Genomic DNA, 15,893 nt, shown 5'->3' with positions numbered 1-15,893 from the left:
AAAATCTTTAGCACACACAAAAAAAATGAAAGATGAAACTTGCAGCAAGAGAGCATGGCAAACCTGAGAGATCTATTAGTGCATAAATCTGCTTAAAAACTAAAAAGATAGAAAGAGAGCTAACAAACTACAATAAAAGTTATGTCTTTAAAGCAGTAAGTTATAACAGGGTGGGAAATTTTTGATTTGCACATATGCCTGCAAAGGGGTCACTAACTGAAAATAAAGAGTTGTTATTTTACACAGCATCAGATTTACGGTAAAAAGCCGTAATAATAATATTATGCTTTTCCCACCCTGGCAGAGAATAACATGAATTTAGAAGCACAGTAGAAGTGAAAAACAAAGAAGAGAAGAGATAGAAAGCAGCAGAGAAAGACAGAAAAGGTGAATACAGAGCTACAGAAGTGTTTATTGAGCATGCTACAGAGGTAAGCAGAGTACACACAAAATGAAATTAAACAACCATCAAACCTCCCAACTTTGTTAGAAAATTAATTTTTAATTGTGCCACTTCCAAACTATACTGAATTTTACAATTCTAAAGATGTAAAAACTCAACTAATAGAAAATATACATGACCTTTTTTTTCTACATAGATAACAGAATCTATGAATCTTGAAACTAAGTACATCAATTTCAAAAAGTATTGGTCATTTAAACAGAATCAAGGTAACAGTTCAGACTGTCAGTGAACTGCTTTCAAATTAACTGGATCTGCAGATTCTGAGCCATGTTTATAGTAAAGTCAGATCAATTTCTAAATACAAAATATTTTGAAGAGATTTATTAAAACTGAATATTACAATGCAAGGTAAATTAAGACTAAAGGCACATAAACTTTGGTCCCACCTGGTTGTCAGTTTTAGAAAACTGCCACAAAATTTCCTGCAAGCATTTGCAGCAAACTTTCTTCATCATTGAAAAATACATGCACCATTTCCTGAACTAGCTTGACCAGTCTGTACATGCTCAGAAATCCACAACCATATTCCATATCTTAATTACAAACTAAAGATGGCAATATATATTGAAATGCACGTAAGTCATGTCAACTTCAAAAACATCTACGAAAAATATTCAGCCACAAACAAGACATTACTTAGTGCTGACATTTATATGATACATCCCACAAGAGTGTGTACAAAAAGGTTAAGATTCCACAATGCTTTTCACATAGGGCTCAAAGTCACAGAAGTCACTTTTTGTCCTTTAAGAAATTAATATTCTGCACCTTGTTAATTTTAACTAATGCCTACATTCATAACTGAATCTAGACCAGAACAATGAAATACAAAAGGCTTTTTTTTTTTAAAAAGAACACATAGCAAAAAGTAGCAAAAATCAAATAAAATAATTTTACTCTTTCAGCATAATGCATCTTGTCCAATTAAAAAGAAAAATAAGAGACAAGCCAGCAGATAAAGAAATCTATCAAGCAGGAGAAAATAAAAACTTAACCTTTTTACACACCCCTGCCTAAACATATTTAAATTATCATGTAACAATGTGCCCCAGACAACCAAATTTGTTTTTTACTAGTTATGCAATTCCAGCAGTACTAATTTTCCTTTTTAAGGCACGTACGTCAACTAAGTTGAAAAAATGTAGTATTAACTTGAAATCTTTTAAACAAAACAATGGTTTATCTAAACAACAGTTGAACAGTTGAAAAGCAGTTAACATCACTGCCTTTTTTTCAATTACTTTTTTTAAAACAAGGAATGGTAACAGCATGAAAAAAAATAAAAAAACAGAAGACAAACTCTGGTCCCCACTTTCCTGAACAGTCAAAAGGTGACAACACCAAACAATGCAATACACCTTCCTTCTCTATCTGCCTTTTTAAATCGTTGACTTAGAGAAAGAAACTCTCAGATGGTGACTTTCTCCCAGATTGTAATTGTGAAGATCAATCAAAGCCTGAATAGCTTCTTCTACTGTTGACATCTGAAGAAGTGCCATCTTGTGATCTCTTCTGAAACAAAATAATGGAATTAGGAACTTGAACACTACAGGGGTTGCTCCTAATGTTTGTTATTTGATATATAATTTTTCTTAAGATGTGCTGCAGAACTCTTTTTTTCGAGCTATGTGCAGAAAAGTTACTTACTGAAAAAATTTAAATGCTTTCACAGTGCCTCCAGTGTTAGCAAACAATGTGCGTAGATCCTCCTCTGCTACTGATGGTCTACAGAGAGGAAGAAAATAAGCATAAGCAGGAAATCATTAGTCAGTTCAGTATGCTGTGATTCACACACCTATTATCAAATTACTGACAGTGAACACTTACGGAATATTGGACAGATGAAGTGTTGCAGAAGGAGGGAATATATTTTGAAAGTTTTTTGAACCAGGTTTCTTGAAGCGGTGCAAAGGTGAATTACCAAAATCTTTAGTCAGCCCTTGGTCATCAAGTCCCTCTCGAGGTAGTTGTACTGACTGATGTTTAGAAAGGGTTACCCGAATAATCTTTCCATACATTTTTTGTCCATTAAGATGGCTCATGGCTGAAAAAGACAGGTTTACTCAGTTGAGTGCTACTTTTCAACAGCTTGTGGTACATCACACATGAAAAGAAGAAAAACACTCAAGCAAATCAAAGGGTCAGTGTGCTAAAGGACTAGAATCAAGAACTAGGCCTGCAGACACTCTTTGTCAATATTTAATTTTATTCAGGGATCATCATATTTGATTCAGCTGTTGAATTCATTTAGGGTATTCATTTAAGTGCAGACCTTCTGGAACACAAGTACATGCAAAAAGATTTTGGATCTGGTGGATAACCAAGATAAGAAACAGACTGACAAATATAAACAAATTTAGTTCACCTGATCTTACACAGCCTAATTTCCAAGTACTTAGATAAATGGGAATATAAACAGAAAACTAATCTTACCCAGCTGTGACTGGTTTCCATCAGCCATCTGTATAAGAGCACTATCTTTCTTATTGTATAAAATCTTCACACGCTGCACATCACCATAAACACCTTTCCAAAGTCAAAAGTAACCCAAAAGAAAAAGTTCATTTTAAAGCCAGCCACCTAAGTAATATATATTGACATATCAATGGAACATTCAGACAGCAACAAGATCACTCGCTCAAACTCAACACACTCACAAATGAATAAAGGAGATAAAGATTTTGAACAGTGAATTTTGAAAAGAATAATTTCTGATAAACCCTCAAAGCTATGTGAATGATACAAAATTAAAGACCATGCAAAATATATTAGCATGCATTAAAAGAAAATCTGTGTCTATGGAGAAACTTAAACAGCAAAAGAAAAATAGCAAAAGATTTACTACTCAATTTTAAGCCAAAGTGCTAGCTACAAATAAGAATTAAGGTGAAACAAAAAAAACCAACCAAACAAAAACCATAAAAACAAAACCAAATCAATAATAAAAGTATAGTGCTAACAATAACATACCGAAGAGGGTAAACAGACTTTGGGGCGTAACCATCTTTAGAAGGAGAGAAGAGCAAGCAGCGTAAGACAAGAAGAGAGAAGAGTCGAGGAAGAGCGGAGATGAACAGATCATCCATAACGAAGGGTGGATCCCGCAGAATGGTGAGGTGGTCATGGATCATGGTTTCAAGGCGGTTAATTGGGGCAAGTTGGTCCGAGGAACATTTTGTTCAAGCACAGAAGCATGAACATAGGGAATGAAGACAGGGAACGTGGACAAAGACGAGGAGAAGGGTAAGACAGGGAAGGGGATGGGAATTTGGGTAAAGACAAGGAAAGGGAGGTTGAACACATAGGGAAAAGGATGAAATGGGGGAGGGAATACAGCAATGCAGAAGAAAAAAAAATAAGGAAATGGGGAACAAAAAAAAATAAAATATAGGTCAGTACATAGGAAATGTAGGAATTTGGTCAGAAAATGGTTGGTTTATGTACTGTACAAGAAAAACTGAGCAAAATGTAGTCACCCAAGACAAATATGGGTAAAGTACATTCATATCAAGAGTAAACTACAGCATTTCATCTCAACATGAAAATAAATTAAAAAAGCATGCAATAGAAATTTTAAAATTTAAAATTTAACTGCGTAAGCATGGCTGGTTATGAAATGCAGGCAAAATAGCTTTCAAAATGGCACTCTGATCTGAAACATTTTAACATGCAAGACTGTGGATGACAAAATAGTACTAGATGATAAAAAAAGCTTAATGATTTACAGTGACAGAGGCCAGTTAAAAATGGACCAGCTAGACTGATACAAACTTCCCACATTTCATACCAGCTTTCACAGCCATCAAAATAAATGTAAAGGACAGTAAAAATGCAAAACTAAATTAATCCCTTTAGCTTTCAGAGTTAGCAAGAAAGATACAGTTAAGGTGAAAATGCTTTGCCACCACTTTTTTTTTTAGACAAATGAGTAACTGCAAAGAAAAAAAATTACTAAGGGAGACTGGAAGAGTGCCTCGTCAAGATCTTTGGGAGAACCTTCAAAGAAAAATGTGTTAGAGTAGTTCACATAAATTAAGACTCAAAAATGTGAGATACAAGCATGAAATGAAACAGCAAACAATTAGAAACAAAACAGAAATTCTAATTTACATGACTACAGCTACAAAGGAAAGAATAGTTGGTATTCAAACATGAAGAAGTTACCAAATTATTCTTAGAAAAAGTAGGTAGCTAACTGTCAAAGGATATTTTAAGTTGTTAGCTACCTAGGAACAAAAATGTATTTAACAATGGCTTTAAAATAAACTTTGGGGATTATTAAAAAAACAGCAAAAATACTTTGAGCTTAAAATCCAAATGTAAGAGGCCAAATGCAAAGAAATTATAAAATACTGACAAATGAAGTGTGACTAAAGAGTGGGGGGAAAAAAACGTAAAATTGTTTCTCACTTACCTCTTCATTTAAATTGCTAACCAGGAGGACTGTATTGCCACCAGCTGAAACTCCAGGCATTCCCACACGACCAGCAGCAGCAGCAGCAGCTGCAGCAGCAGCATTTGGAATAGCCAAGGGACTCAGAGCTCCTGGAACAGCTGCAACAGGAAGCCCTAATTTTAAAATAAAGCATATTTTACGAAACACACACAAGTCATTTTAGATACAAACTTCCTATATCAGTACTAGGGATGTATACACCACTCTACAAAGGAGACAATGCCACTGTAAAGTCACCCAAAGGGTTGTGAAATGGGCTGGTAAATTAATGTAAGAGAAATGTAGAAAATTTTTTTAGATCAAGTTTGCAAAGTTATGAGGTATAAAAAGTATTTTCTATTCAAATAACCATTATTGTGCAGCAAAACTGTTTCCACTGCACTCCAAAATGCTTGAAGTGTCTAGTTTATCAAGATGGTCTGAAGTAAATGTTGATTAAATCAGTAAGAATAAACACTAATTGTGCTCTCTGCATCATTACATCCTTATTTCCCATCATTATTCGAGAGATATTCCTCACTTCAATTTGGTGCTTGACTAAATCCCCAAAAGTGCAGCTGGCCACGTGAAGAGGTTTGCACATCTCTCACAGCCTTAGCATGAGGTGGGGAGGCAACCCTCTAAATTCAACATTCAACATGCTCTGTGGCTTTAGTAATCCAGTTCTCTGAGGAAGCCTCAGCTAAAATTTCTTTGTGCCTTTAATTTTTCTTCTTCAAGGAAACTCGGCCCCCGCAGAGAAAGGCTGGTTTTGTCTGCTCAGGTCACTGGGGTATGAGTTGAATGTGCTGCTCCCAAGATTTAGGAAAGGTTCTTGTGAAACATTTGAACTATACATAGTTTATATAGGAACAGCTTTATTGTATTTAATCAACACTGCCATTTGCACATCATGCAGGATTCAGTAAAAGAGCACTGTTGTATCAAAATATTTTTCCAGGACAGTAAACCCTGACAGATCCCCACCTGGAAGAAATACATTTTATACTAGGTCAATAGCAATCACTTAAGTTTAGAAAATGTCAAGCTACCAGGTCTTACTAGAGCGTATACAGTCTTCTAGTATGTCTAGGTATCTCTCCCTAACTTTAGAAACTTTAAGCCAGTTCAGCATTTTTAGGAGTAAAGGAATCTAAAGAAGACTAGTGAAGTTTTTATGTCTCTTTCCATAGCTGGGCACAGCACAGCCAAGTAATTCATACTTTAAAAGGCAAAATTCTTGACAGCATCAGACTCTCCCAAGGACATTCTTTGGTCCCACAGAAGTTAAAAATCAATGATTAATTAAACACCATTCCTGAAAGTATTTTCAATTATTATCTTTAGAAATTGTCAGCAAGAATCTCAAAAAGGGGCACTAGTGGAAAGTGCTAAAAAAGAATGCCAGCAATGATAGCAAGGGATAAAGCTGTGTGACCCCTAAGCACAATAGTGTATTTGCAACTGTAATATTAAACAAGTATCTAAATTGCAAGTACCGTATATCAGTATTTGCTGTTTTAAGTAGTTCTTAGATAAAATATTTTGTTTGTTGTGGTTCAGTATAATACAGCTGCTGTTTATCCAAAGCTTTTTTCCGTGACATCTGTAACTTTTTTTTTTGGGACGGTGAAGAGGAGGGAGACTATATCTATTGTTTCATTATGTGAGGTAAAAAACAGAAGAAAAAATATTGCCTCTGATCATTCATTTGAAAACAACTAATTTTGTCCACTAGTAGATCTCCTTCTTTCAAAAAAACATTAACACACATTGAATATTGCCCAGTTTACAGAATCGAAGACTTCTGAAACCTTATTTTATCACAGGTGAGGATATAGCAGATGAATGAGTGATAATACATGCAGTCTAGACCATCTATTTGATCAATATGTTTTTAACTGATTACTTAGCACACATGGGTCTCATTTTTTGAAAAGGTCAGACAAATTATAAAGACACAGCAAATAGCTGTGGAACACAATTATTGGTCTGCAGTCTCCATTGCACTTTGATTTGCCATTCTGATTTAAGCAATTAAAAGCTTTTAAAAAAACAAAAATAAGAAGAATTTATATTATGAATAAACTACCAAGTAACACTGTTTAGGATTTATACTAAACTATTTAGAAATGTTACCTACGTTGTCAATATGATCAACTTGTATTAAAAATCTTTGTCACTAGCTTTATTTTAGCTTCCAACAACTACAGATAACAGGTGTTTGTTTTCTTGAAGATATTAATGAAAACATACAAATATTATATACCTTCATTCTAGCCTTTTGAGGCCTTTTCCTCAATGAAGTTAAAATACAACATATCACATTATTTATTCCCTCTCAGCTTATCCTTTTGTGTGACTTCCGAAATGCAAATTGCTAATGCTATTTTCATAGTAGGCAAATTGAAGCTATACTAAAAATATAACATCAAGTTCTGTGAAAACCACAGGCATTAGTAATCATCTCAATGCAGGTAAGCAAAACCAACCAAGAACTGGGCTTATGGACCTGTTATGAACCCTTTTCGTGCCTCTATCAAGTAATCACCATCTACTTGTACTGAATGTTCCTGTCCTGCTTCCTCTGGCTTTGGGGAGACAGCAGAAAACATCTCTGCTTAACAGCTTATGAAGCTACAAGAGTTACATCATAAAGTTACATTTATTGAAGTGGAGCATTGACTTCACCCAGGAGGAAACCAAAATATGTTTGGTTTAGAGTTAGTGCAGATTTAAGCACCAAACTAACAAGATTTACATCCTGACAATAAAACTCAAGCCAAAAATTGTGTTGAACCTAAATCTACTTTTGACATATGGATTTGATATATGGATTATGGTTCTTAGAAAGCCAACAACAAAAAGTCGCACACAAGTTTTGTGCAAATTTGCAATATATAAAAGTGTAACATAGGCAAAAGGAAGAAGTGAGTTTTTACTGCATTTTCTGTTGGCAATCTCATGTTATACATATAAAAGATGGGCTACAGTAAGAATTTTTACAGCAATGCCACAAGTCCATCTCATAGTATTCTTTTTGAGCATGCAAAAGAACCTGAAGAACAGCACACTAAACTCAAAATGGAGCTCCACTGTTTCATGGGGAAATATGCCCTCTGAGAATCACATGTGAATAATGCACAGCAGAAACTCAGCATATGCTGAAGACATCTTTATCAACATTACAGAAAATTACTGAATCAAACAGAAAGAAATAAACATTAAGATTAAAAAATCAGGAGAAAGGTTCCTATTATCATTCTACCACACTTAACACATCAGAGTTTGCCAACCTCCATGACTCTCTGAACTTCTAAGTCTTCCCATCCTACTTCTTTTGAGTATCTGAATAAATACACCTATAAATTGTATGCACAAGCATCCATTCTTCTGGTTTTTGGTATTTTTCCATCCTTTGTCCTCTTATTTATTACATCATTTATATTTTGTGCCTTTTGACACAGTAAGCAGCCCAGAATGAGAATTCTGTTCTTCCACATTCAAACAAGCACCATTCCCATTTTGACAAGTATCCTAATGACTAAGGCACCAACAGTACGATGGAGTCTTTTTGTAATATTTTCAGCTGTAGAACCCAAGTTCTGTAAAAACAGCAAAAAAGTCAACTAGAAAAAGACTAACAACAACAAAATCCCTGTACTGACCATCCCCATTTGACAGAGGATGAAGAGTTAACAATGTATCAAGCTCACCCAGCTGGCCAGGAGCAGAGTAAGAAAATGTACCCAACTCCCTTATGTCTCTTTTGAAACAGTGAATCTTTTTACACAAGAAAAAGCCAGTATGATATAAAATATCCACTATTTACAAAATAAACATGACTGACTTCACCATGCTTTAAATGTTTCACAGCTGCAATGAAAGTCACTCAGGTTATGTACCTTTTATTTTTCTACTACTTAGGAAAACAATGCATGTATGGAAGTCTACCCAAGAAGAACAAACCAAAATATTTAATTAGTTATTGTGACTGTCATCTTCATAATTTTTTAGAAATTATTTTCAACATACATGAAAGAATGATTAAAAATGTTAGAAAACTGTATTTTTGCAGACAAAAATCTAAAGTATTTAAGTGACTTTTAGGTCTAAAGCAGTAGATCATAAAGTCCACTTAAGTCACTTGGATAACTGTAGAAGGTACAGTAACCCCAATTAAATACATCCACAGTAATGCAATAATGCAAGCATCCACAGAGTGTGATTTCACCATGCCAAGCAAATTAAACCTGTTAATTTGATGCATGCTGTTAGTATTACATATCCAAGGAAATAGATTAGTAAGCCTGAGACTAGAAATCAACTTCTCAGGATTCAGGAATATGTCAAAACTAGACTTACATAAGAAAATGCATTTGGAATTTTATAGCTCATGAATTTTTACTCTCTCACCTCCTAAATCCCTAATATTGTGGGTCTCATTAATAAGCAGCTTTATTTTGCCTTTGTCTACTTAATACTCATACTGCAGTCCCATGTCTATGCTAGTCATTACAGGCTGACAAAAGAATTACTGCCTCAGGGGTGTTCCTAGAGCACTCATCTCTATGGAGCCAAACTTCCACACGAACATTCATCCACCTTCCCAACTGAAGCATGAAATGAGAGACTGCAATTTTTAAATTATGGGTAGTTAAAGGAGATAAAAGAATATTAACTTTAGCTATTTTTTTTTTTCTGAGACATTAGATCCTTACCATATTTTTTTACTTCCCAAAATTTTGCTGTAGCTGCAAGAGATACCGGAAATGTAAAGTCAAGCACTCTGGAATTTGGTGGCATTGATTTTGTGTGTACTTGACAACTAGATATGAAATGTATCCTTCAAGTAACCCGATTTCAGAAAATTGGCAAATGCAGGGCAACATTTCAGCAGCCCGAGCTACAATATTTACCTCTTCCTGCGTTCACATCATTCACCAACTGTGTTACTTCTATCTTTCCTAACAGAGAGCAGAGGCCCCTCTTTCCTAGAGTAACTCAAACTTATTTCAGTTGGGCCCAGACTGTACAAAAAAACATGAAATTTATATTGTTCTTATGTTTTCTTCAGAACAAAAATGGGAAATTATCCATGAAAGAAAACAGAAAAAGACTAAGTGGAAAGAACAATGATCACAACATAATAAATCAGCTTGTATAAAAATAATGATTCTGTATCTGAGTGCTATTACATTTTAAAGAGTGAAAGGTGCTCTCCCCAAAAACCAATTTGACAGGAGTAGGAGTATGCATTGATTATTTTGGTAATAGTCTGAAGATATATCTATCTGTACCTTTTTCAGAGCAGTTCACCAACTTCTGATGAACGCAAAGGATCACAAGATGTACAGAACTCTTATATCACTAGATATCAACTACAGATTTTTTTCTTTTATGCATGGAAACTATAGGTAGCACCATAGAGTTTGGGTATGTTAAGAAAAGAGCATAATCTTTCCCCTTTGAAGGAAACCAGCAAAATGTTAGTTTCACAACCCGATATTATAAATAACCATTATTATGAAAAAATCATGTGAATCATATTAAGTCTGTCTTACAAATCAGATGTGAAGGTGGGCACAGTGGCCAGACAGGAACATATGAAAGAGGGAAGGACAGATTTTGGGATATGAGCTGAACTAACTAGACTTTTTCTAGCACTCTGTGCATCTGTCATTTTGTCATGTGAGTTTTCATTCATTTTTTGCAGTAATTCTAAAGACAATATAATTATGTTACTACAATTCAGACCACAAGATAAGACTGAATCATGAATGGGCCTTTGGACACTATTGTAATTTAAGTTGTTAGAAGAATTAATGAATATTTTCATGAAGTGGCTTTGCAATACAGAAGAATGTCAACATCATACCTAAAAGAGAGGTCTCCTTGGCAAATGCTGCAGCAATAGCTGGGTCCAGAGTTGGCTGTCCATCTCCAGATGGAAGGTCAGGACGAGTGTAGTCCCTGCTTTTATCATTGTTGTACTTGACATTCAAATTCACCAATTTGGAAAAATCAATCCGTAGGGTACAGCAAGCATTATAAATATTTTGACCGTCTAAGGCCTGAAAAAAAGATCAGAGTTTATTTAAAAGACACACAATACCAGCTGGTTGCACAAGGCTAGGGTTTTTGGTCATTTTACTTTAAACAAGGACAGCATACAAATATTTATCTGTCTTAATGTGTAGCTTAAAACCAATTAAAACACATTAACATCTCAACATGATGCCAGGAAGCTCAATGTTCCCTTCTTACCTAGAAACTGTTTTTAAGCACCAAAGTGGCAAGGACATTTTAACACTGTCAAACTTAAATTTTGTCTGTCGAATACAGCTAATTAACCTGCATTCCATAGCACAGCTTAAAATCAGACATAATGCCAAATAGATTGCTCAAACAAAAAAAATGTAAAAACCAAGCAGAATCTTACATGGAAAATCAACAGAGAAAAAAAATCTAGACTTAACTACCATGTTAGAGAGCCATCTGTCAAAGCATAATACATATATTATTCCTGCATGCTTTCCTTCTCCCCTTAAAGGTAGTTAGTGCCAAAAATGAGAGAAAACCAACTTAACTGCTAACTGATGTTACTAATGCTCTTTTTTAGAAATCCCATTTTTACAATTAATTGGTACTTCTGAAAGAATGTGTATTAACATGACAACTATTAACTATGAAAACACTTAAAAAAATATATATATATGTATGTATATGTATGTTTCCTCCATCTCCCTTATCCACTAGGCAAGTACCTGGATTTGAGTCCATTTACATTTTGGGCATATCTTCCTTTCACTCAAAGCACTACCAGTTAAATATGGGAGATTTAAAAATACAGAAACTTTTGTAATAAAGGCAGCTTAGTTGGTAGGGAATGCTAGGAAGTGACGATGCAGCTCGTCTTAAAAACTGGCATTCAATCAAGTAATTATGTTATATATATATATATGGTAGTGTTCTATTTATACACACACACACACATATATATATATATATATATATATATATATACACACACACTAAAAAAAAACAAATAAAGCAAATTTTCAAATACACACATCAGATCTTTTATTTCAGTGTTTGGACTGAAATGTTAGACTGAAATATACCACTTCTGGACCTGAGCTAGCTCTTGCAGTTAGCAGGGTTACATCTGCAGTATATTTGCCAACACATCCAGGTTCTGGTAGTATTGACTATTTTGAGCTAAGCACTGCACAAACCTTGTGCCTGCTATTTTCATACAGTGATGCATCTGGAAGCTGAACATCTTGCAGACACCCCTTTGCTAGGCCTGGGCCAGCAAGGCTGTTCCCATAAAGCATTATCACACCTGACATCTCCAGGGCTCACAAAACCACTTAAAAGAATTACCACCATTAGCAGTCAATGTAAAAGAATGTGTAAGTCAATGTAATTATTCTGCCATAGCCTGGAAGTTCTAAAAAGATGTAGAACAAAAAACTTAACTGGAAAATATAAGCACTGTATCAACAAATAGCAAACAAAAAGAAACTCCTATGTTTGAAATTCAGCATAAAAATGCTTTATACAGTATTTCAAAAGCAAAATTTACTGTTATTCATAGAACACAAGCTTAATTAATTCTGTATTGTTGGGATGGTGCTGGTCACCACCATTACAGCAGACACCACTTGCTAGCACAATCCAAGACTTCTGTTGCTATTTGGGAAAAGAGTATCACTTAACACACCTCAAAAAGTTTACATTGAGAATCTACCATCACTTTTAGAAGACTTCTTACCTTCTAAAATCCACTAAGACATGGACTAGAGGAAGCTCCAAATTATCCAGCCAGAGTTTACTTACTGTTAAATAAAATGCCACTGCCCAGCAAGGGAACACTCAATTCCATGATGAAGAAAACAGGTATAAACAAGACTCAAAGGCTGCATTGCTTAGCTTTGTCTGAACCATGGGACCAAACAAGATTCATATTTTACCTCTGTGTGGAGTCTGCAGAAATACTGACTTGTGGCTTGCACAAGTAGTAAATCAAAATATATCTGTGTTTGTAGTTGAAGAGTAGTCAGTGTTTTAAGGGAGCCATATACGTAAGTAAAACTTCTACTGAAACAGCAAAAACTCCTCTTTCTACCAAAATCAAAGTGACCAAAATACATATAAAACGTATTGCACAAGAGAAATCCCTTGTAGCGGGGAGATAGATGGGCTGAAAGAACATCCTGAACCAGAAAGGAAGGAGATGCACTCTTAATAAGCGCTGTAGTCAAACTCTAGGAAAGTATTCAAGCGCCAGAATAAAAAAAATCCCTTCACCCCAACCATCTCTACCAGCAGCATCATGCACCTCTAACAATGCAAAAACAATTCTCACCAACCAGCATTTTTATCAGGATTAATTGTTCATATCTAAAGTCACAAATGTGAATGTGTGTCCTGAACTCTTACTTATATAGTAAAAGAATGTGCAACAACCCTCAAACACTGTTCCTCTCAGACAACCTGGAAAACATGACACTAGCTATTCACTGCTAGTGAATGTACATACAAACATCATCTCTGAGAACTCTAGTTACTGCTAATAAACTTTTCTTTCTAGTATTTATTTCACATCTGATACCATACCACACCACACATGGGCCAAACCAAGGAGATCAAGAATCACGAGACCTTCTACAAATGTGAGTACCATTCTTCATCTTGCCTGTATCAGCAAACCCAAAAAAAGAAACCCAATCTTTTAGAAGGGCATAAGAGTTAAAGGCACAAACCCAAGGAAGCACACTTACAAAACCTACTCCAGCTCCAATAAGTACCTCAAAGTAACTGAAGGTCATATGGTAAGTAACTCTTGGGAGAGATATGTCCCAAGTGCATCCTACAGATCTGTGCATCTAAATGAAAGTAATTTCTTTTGAGACAAGTATCTTAGATACAAGTTTCTGTGGCTAAAAAGCATATGTAAATGCATTCTGTCCTCAAAAATTAACATATTTTATGTGTAAAGCACCTGTTATTGCACTTTCTGGGCTTTCTGACACAATGCAATTCAGCACTCTCCTCTTTACCTGAACACTACTTATAATTTCTGAGTCTAAATTGTGCTCCTCAGAACTAAAGATGTCCAAAATAGCCCTGCAGCTCAGTATCCTATCTGAAGATATCCTTTCTTCCATTCTGCAGTAATTACCTGAAGTTCTTATTACATATTTGAGAGCAATGCAGATTGGCAGAGATCTTTTGCAGACTCCCAGCAGCACAGAGCTACCCTGAAGTTGTGAGTTAAAACAACTGGAAAGATGACATGTGGAGTCAAACCTCACTGGAATCTTTTTGAATCATGTGCAGGCCCAGGAAGGATCAGTTGGCCAACTGTAACAGACCCGCTAGTGATATTTTTAACCTTTGCTGGGTCAAAATGACCAGCATGCACTATATATGAGCCTCAGTTGATTGCCTATAGATGAATCATTAATAACTGTTAATATCCATTATTTGGCAAGAATACTTTCAGTACATTTGCACGAAAGCAAATGCTCTGAATTAGCTATCTTCTCAGAAAGAAGTACCAGCACTCTCATCTCATGGTATACAAAACTACTGGTGTTCAAATATTTAAGTGTGCTGCTTGTGCTAAGAGTATTCACCATTTACAATGAAAATGGGCTATTTTTAACATTGAGATACCTCCATATGCATACAGACATCTCCAGACAAAACTTTCATTAGCAGAAGCACAGCAGTTCACTGTGCTCTGCTCTTGCCCATCCTCAGTTATGTTCTCCATCCCTGGCTAGACTGCTCCATCATACAGAACCTGAAGCTCCCAGTCTTCACCCAAGGAACCCTTAATGATCCAACCTGAGCATGGTGATGAAACAAGCAGAGCCACTATCTACTTTCACAGGAAATGAGTTTCTTACAAAACAAGTGGAGCAGGAATGAAGTTTTTCACTAGCTGCTCATTCAAATTGCAGGAGAGATCCCACAGGGCTAGAGGCTTCATAGTGCACATTCTTGTCAGTGTCATTGTTTTCTCACAACCTTCAAATGCATAGCATCTCTCCTTGGTACTTACATCACTTAAGTTTTTCAATTGTTCTTTAACTTCCTTAATAAGTCTTCAATTTCTATTAAGGCCATATATTATGATTTCCTGTGAAGAGGGCCACCATAAAATTGAATTTCCCCATTATCTTCTACAGTAACTTGGATGGAAAACAAATTGAAAACTTTACTCTTTTACCACGTGTTTGATCTTGAACTCCGTGGAGGTTAATTGCAGGCACCATATCATCTTGCTTCTACATCCGGATGTGCTCAAGCTGAAGGGGTGTTTTTCCTATCACCTGACTGCTTTTTTCTTTTAGGTATTTTTGTTCTGGTGGCACTTCATGTTTTATCAGAGTGGCTGAACCATAAGAACTCTATTTTACTCTAGTTTGTGAGCGTAGTGGGGAAATCAAACCTTCCTTCGAATTCAGCATCCTTTAGTAATTGCAGTTGGTACTACTATTAACATTTTGTATATTTATTCATAGATTGGTTAAAAAAAATGAAACTATAAACTTAAGACCATTTCAATTTGACAATAAGGCCCCAACATTACCCTGACAATGACTGTACATAGAGGAGTCACTTATTTAATGAAGTTTAGTCATTCACACATACAGTACAAGTGAACAGGTACCGTAATCAAAACATGCAAAACTGGAAGAACAAATACATGCTGGGCTTTCTTTTAACAGCAATAGTCACATAAGCTAGTATCAGTTTGTCTGAAGTCAACAACAGCAAGAGATTCTTACATTAATTTCACACTTTTACATACTTCATCCTTTCATTTGTAACTTCTTTATAATATAGTCCTAGAAATACACTGATCATTTTCATATCACTACAGTCCATTTTGCAGACGTCATTTTTCCATTGAATTTCCTGATAATATACATGACTCAGAAAACAAGGTCAAAAGATTTAACATTTGATGTC

General features: G+C 35.3%; 1 protein-coding gene across 4 annotated transcripts in view; it reads right to left on the bottom strand.

Annotated features, from left to right (window-relative positions):
* Positions 1–392: 392 nt before the first annotated feature.
* Positions 393–15,893, bottom strand: part of PTBP2 (polypyrimidine tract binding protein 2) — a 46,767-nt gene continuing 31,266 nt past the window's right edge. The window contains exons 8-14 of one of the 4 annotated variants that reach the window (XM_021525518.3): positions 10,780–10,975; positions 4,881–5,035; positions 3,437–3,470; positions 2,900–2,992; positions 2,294–2,510; positions 2,114–2,191; positions 393–1,978 (exon numbers count right to left, since the gene is read on the bottom strand). In XM_021525518.3, coding sequence (XP_021381193.1) covers positions 1,846–1,978; positions 2,114–2,191; positions 2,294–2,510; positions 2,900–2,992; positions 3,437–3,470; positions 4,881–5,035; positions 10,780–10,975 — 906 coding nt within the window. In that variant the 3' untranslated portion in view covers positions 393–1,845. The remainder of the gene's footprint in view (positions 1,979–2,113; positions 2,192–2,293; positions 2,511–2,899; positions 2,993–3,436; positions 3,471–4,880; positions 5,036–10,779; positions 10,976–15,893) is intronic. The other 3 variants (XM_077785457.1, XM_021525532.3, XM_021525542.3) reach the window with 3 other exon arrangements.

Source organism: Lonchura striata, chromosome 9 (assembly GCF_046129695.1).
Source record: "Lonchura striata isolate bLonStr1 chromosome 9, bLonStr1.mat, whole genome shotgun sequence".
NCBI classification, from domain to species: Eukaryota; Metazoa; Chordata; class Aves; order Passeriformes; family Estrildidae; genus Lonchura; species Lonchura striata.
The sequence above is the reverse complement of the archived record's forward strand: the minus strand, read 5'-3'. Positions and strand labels throughout refer to the sequence as shown.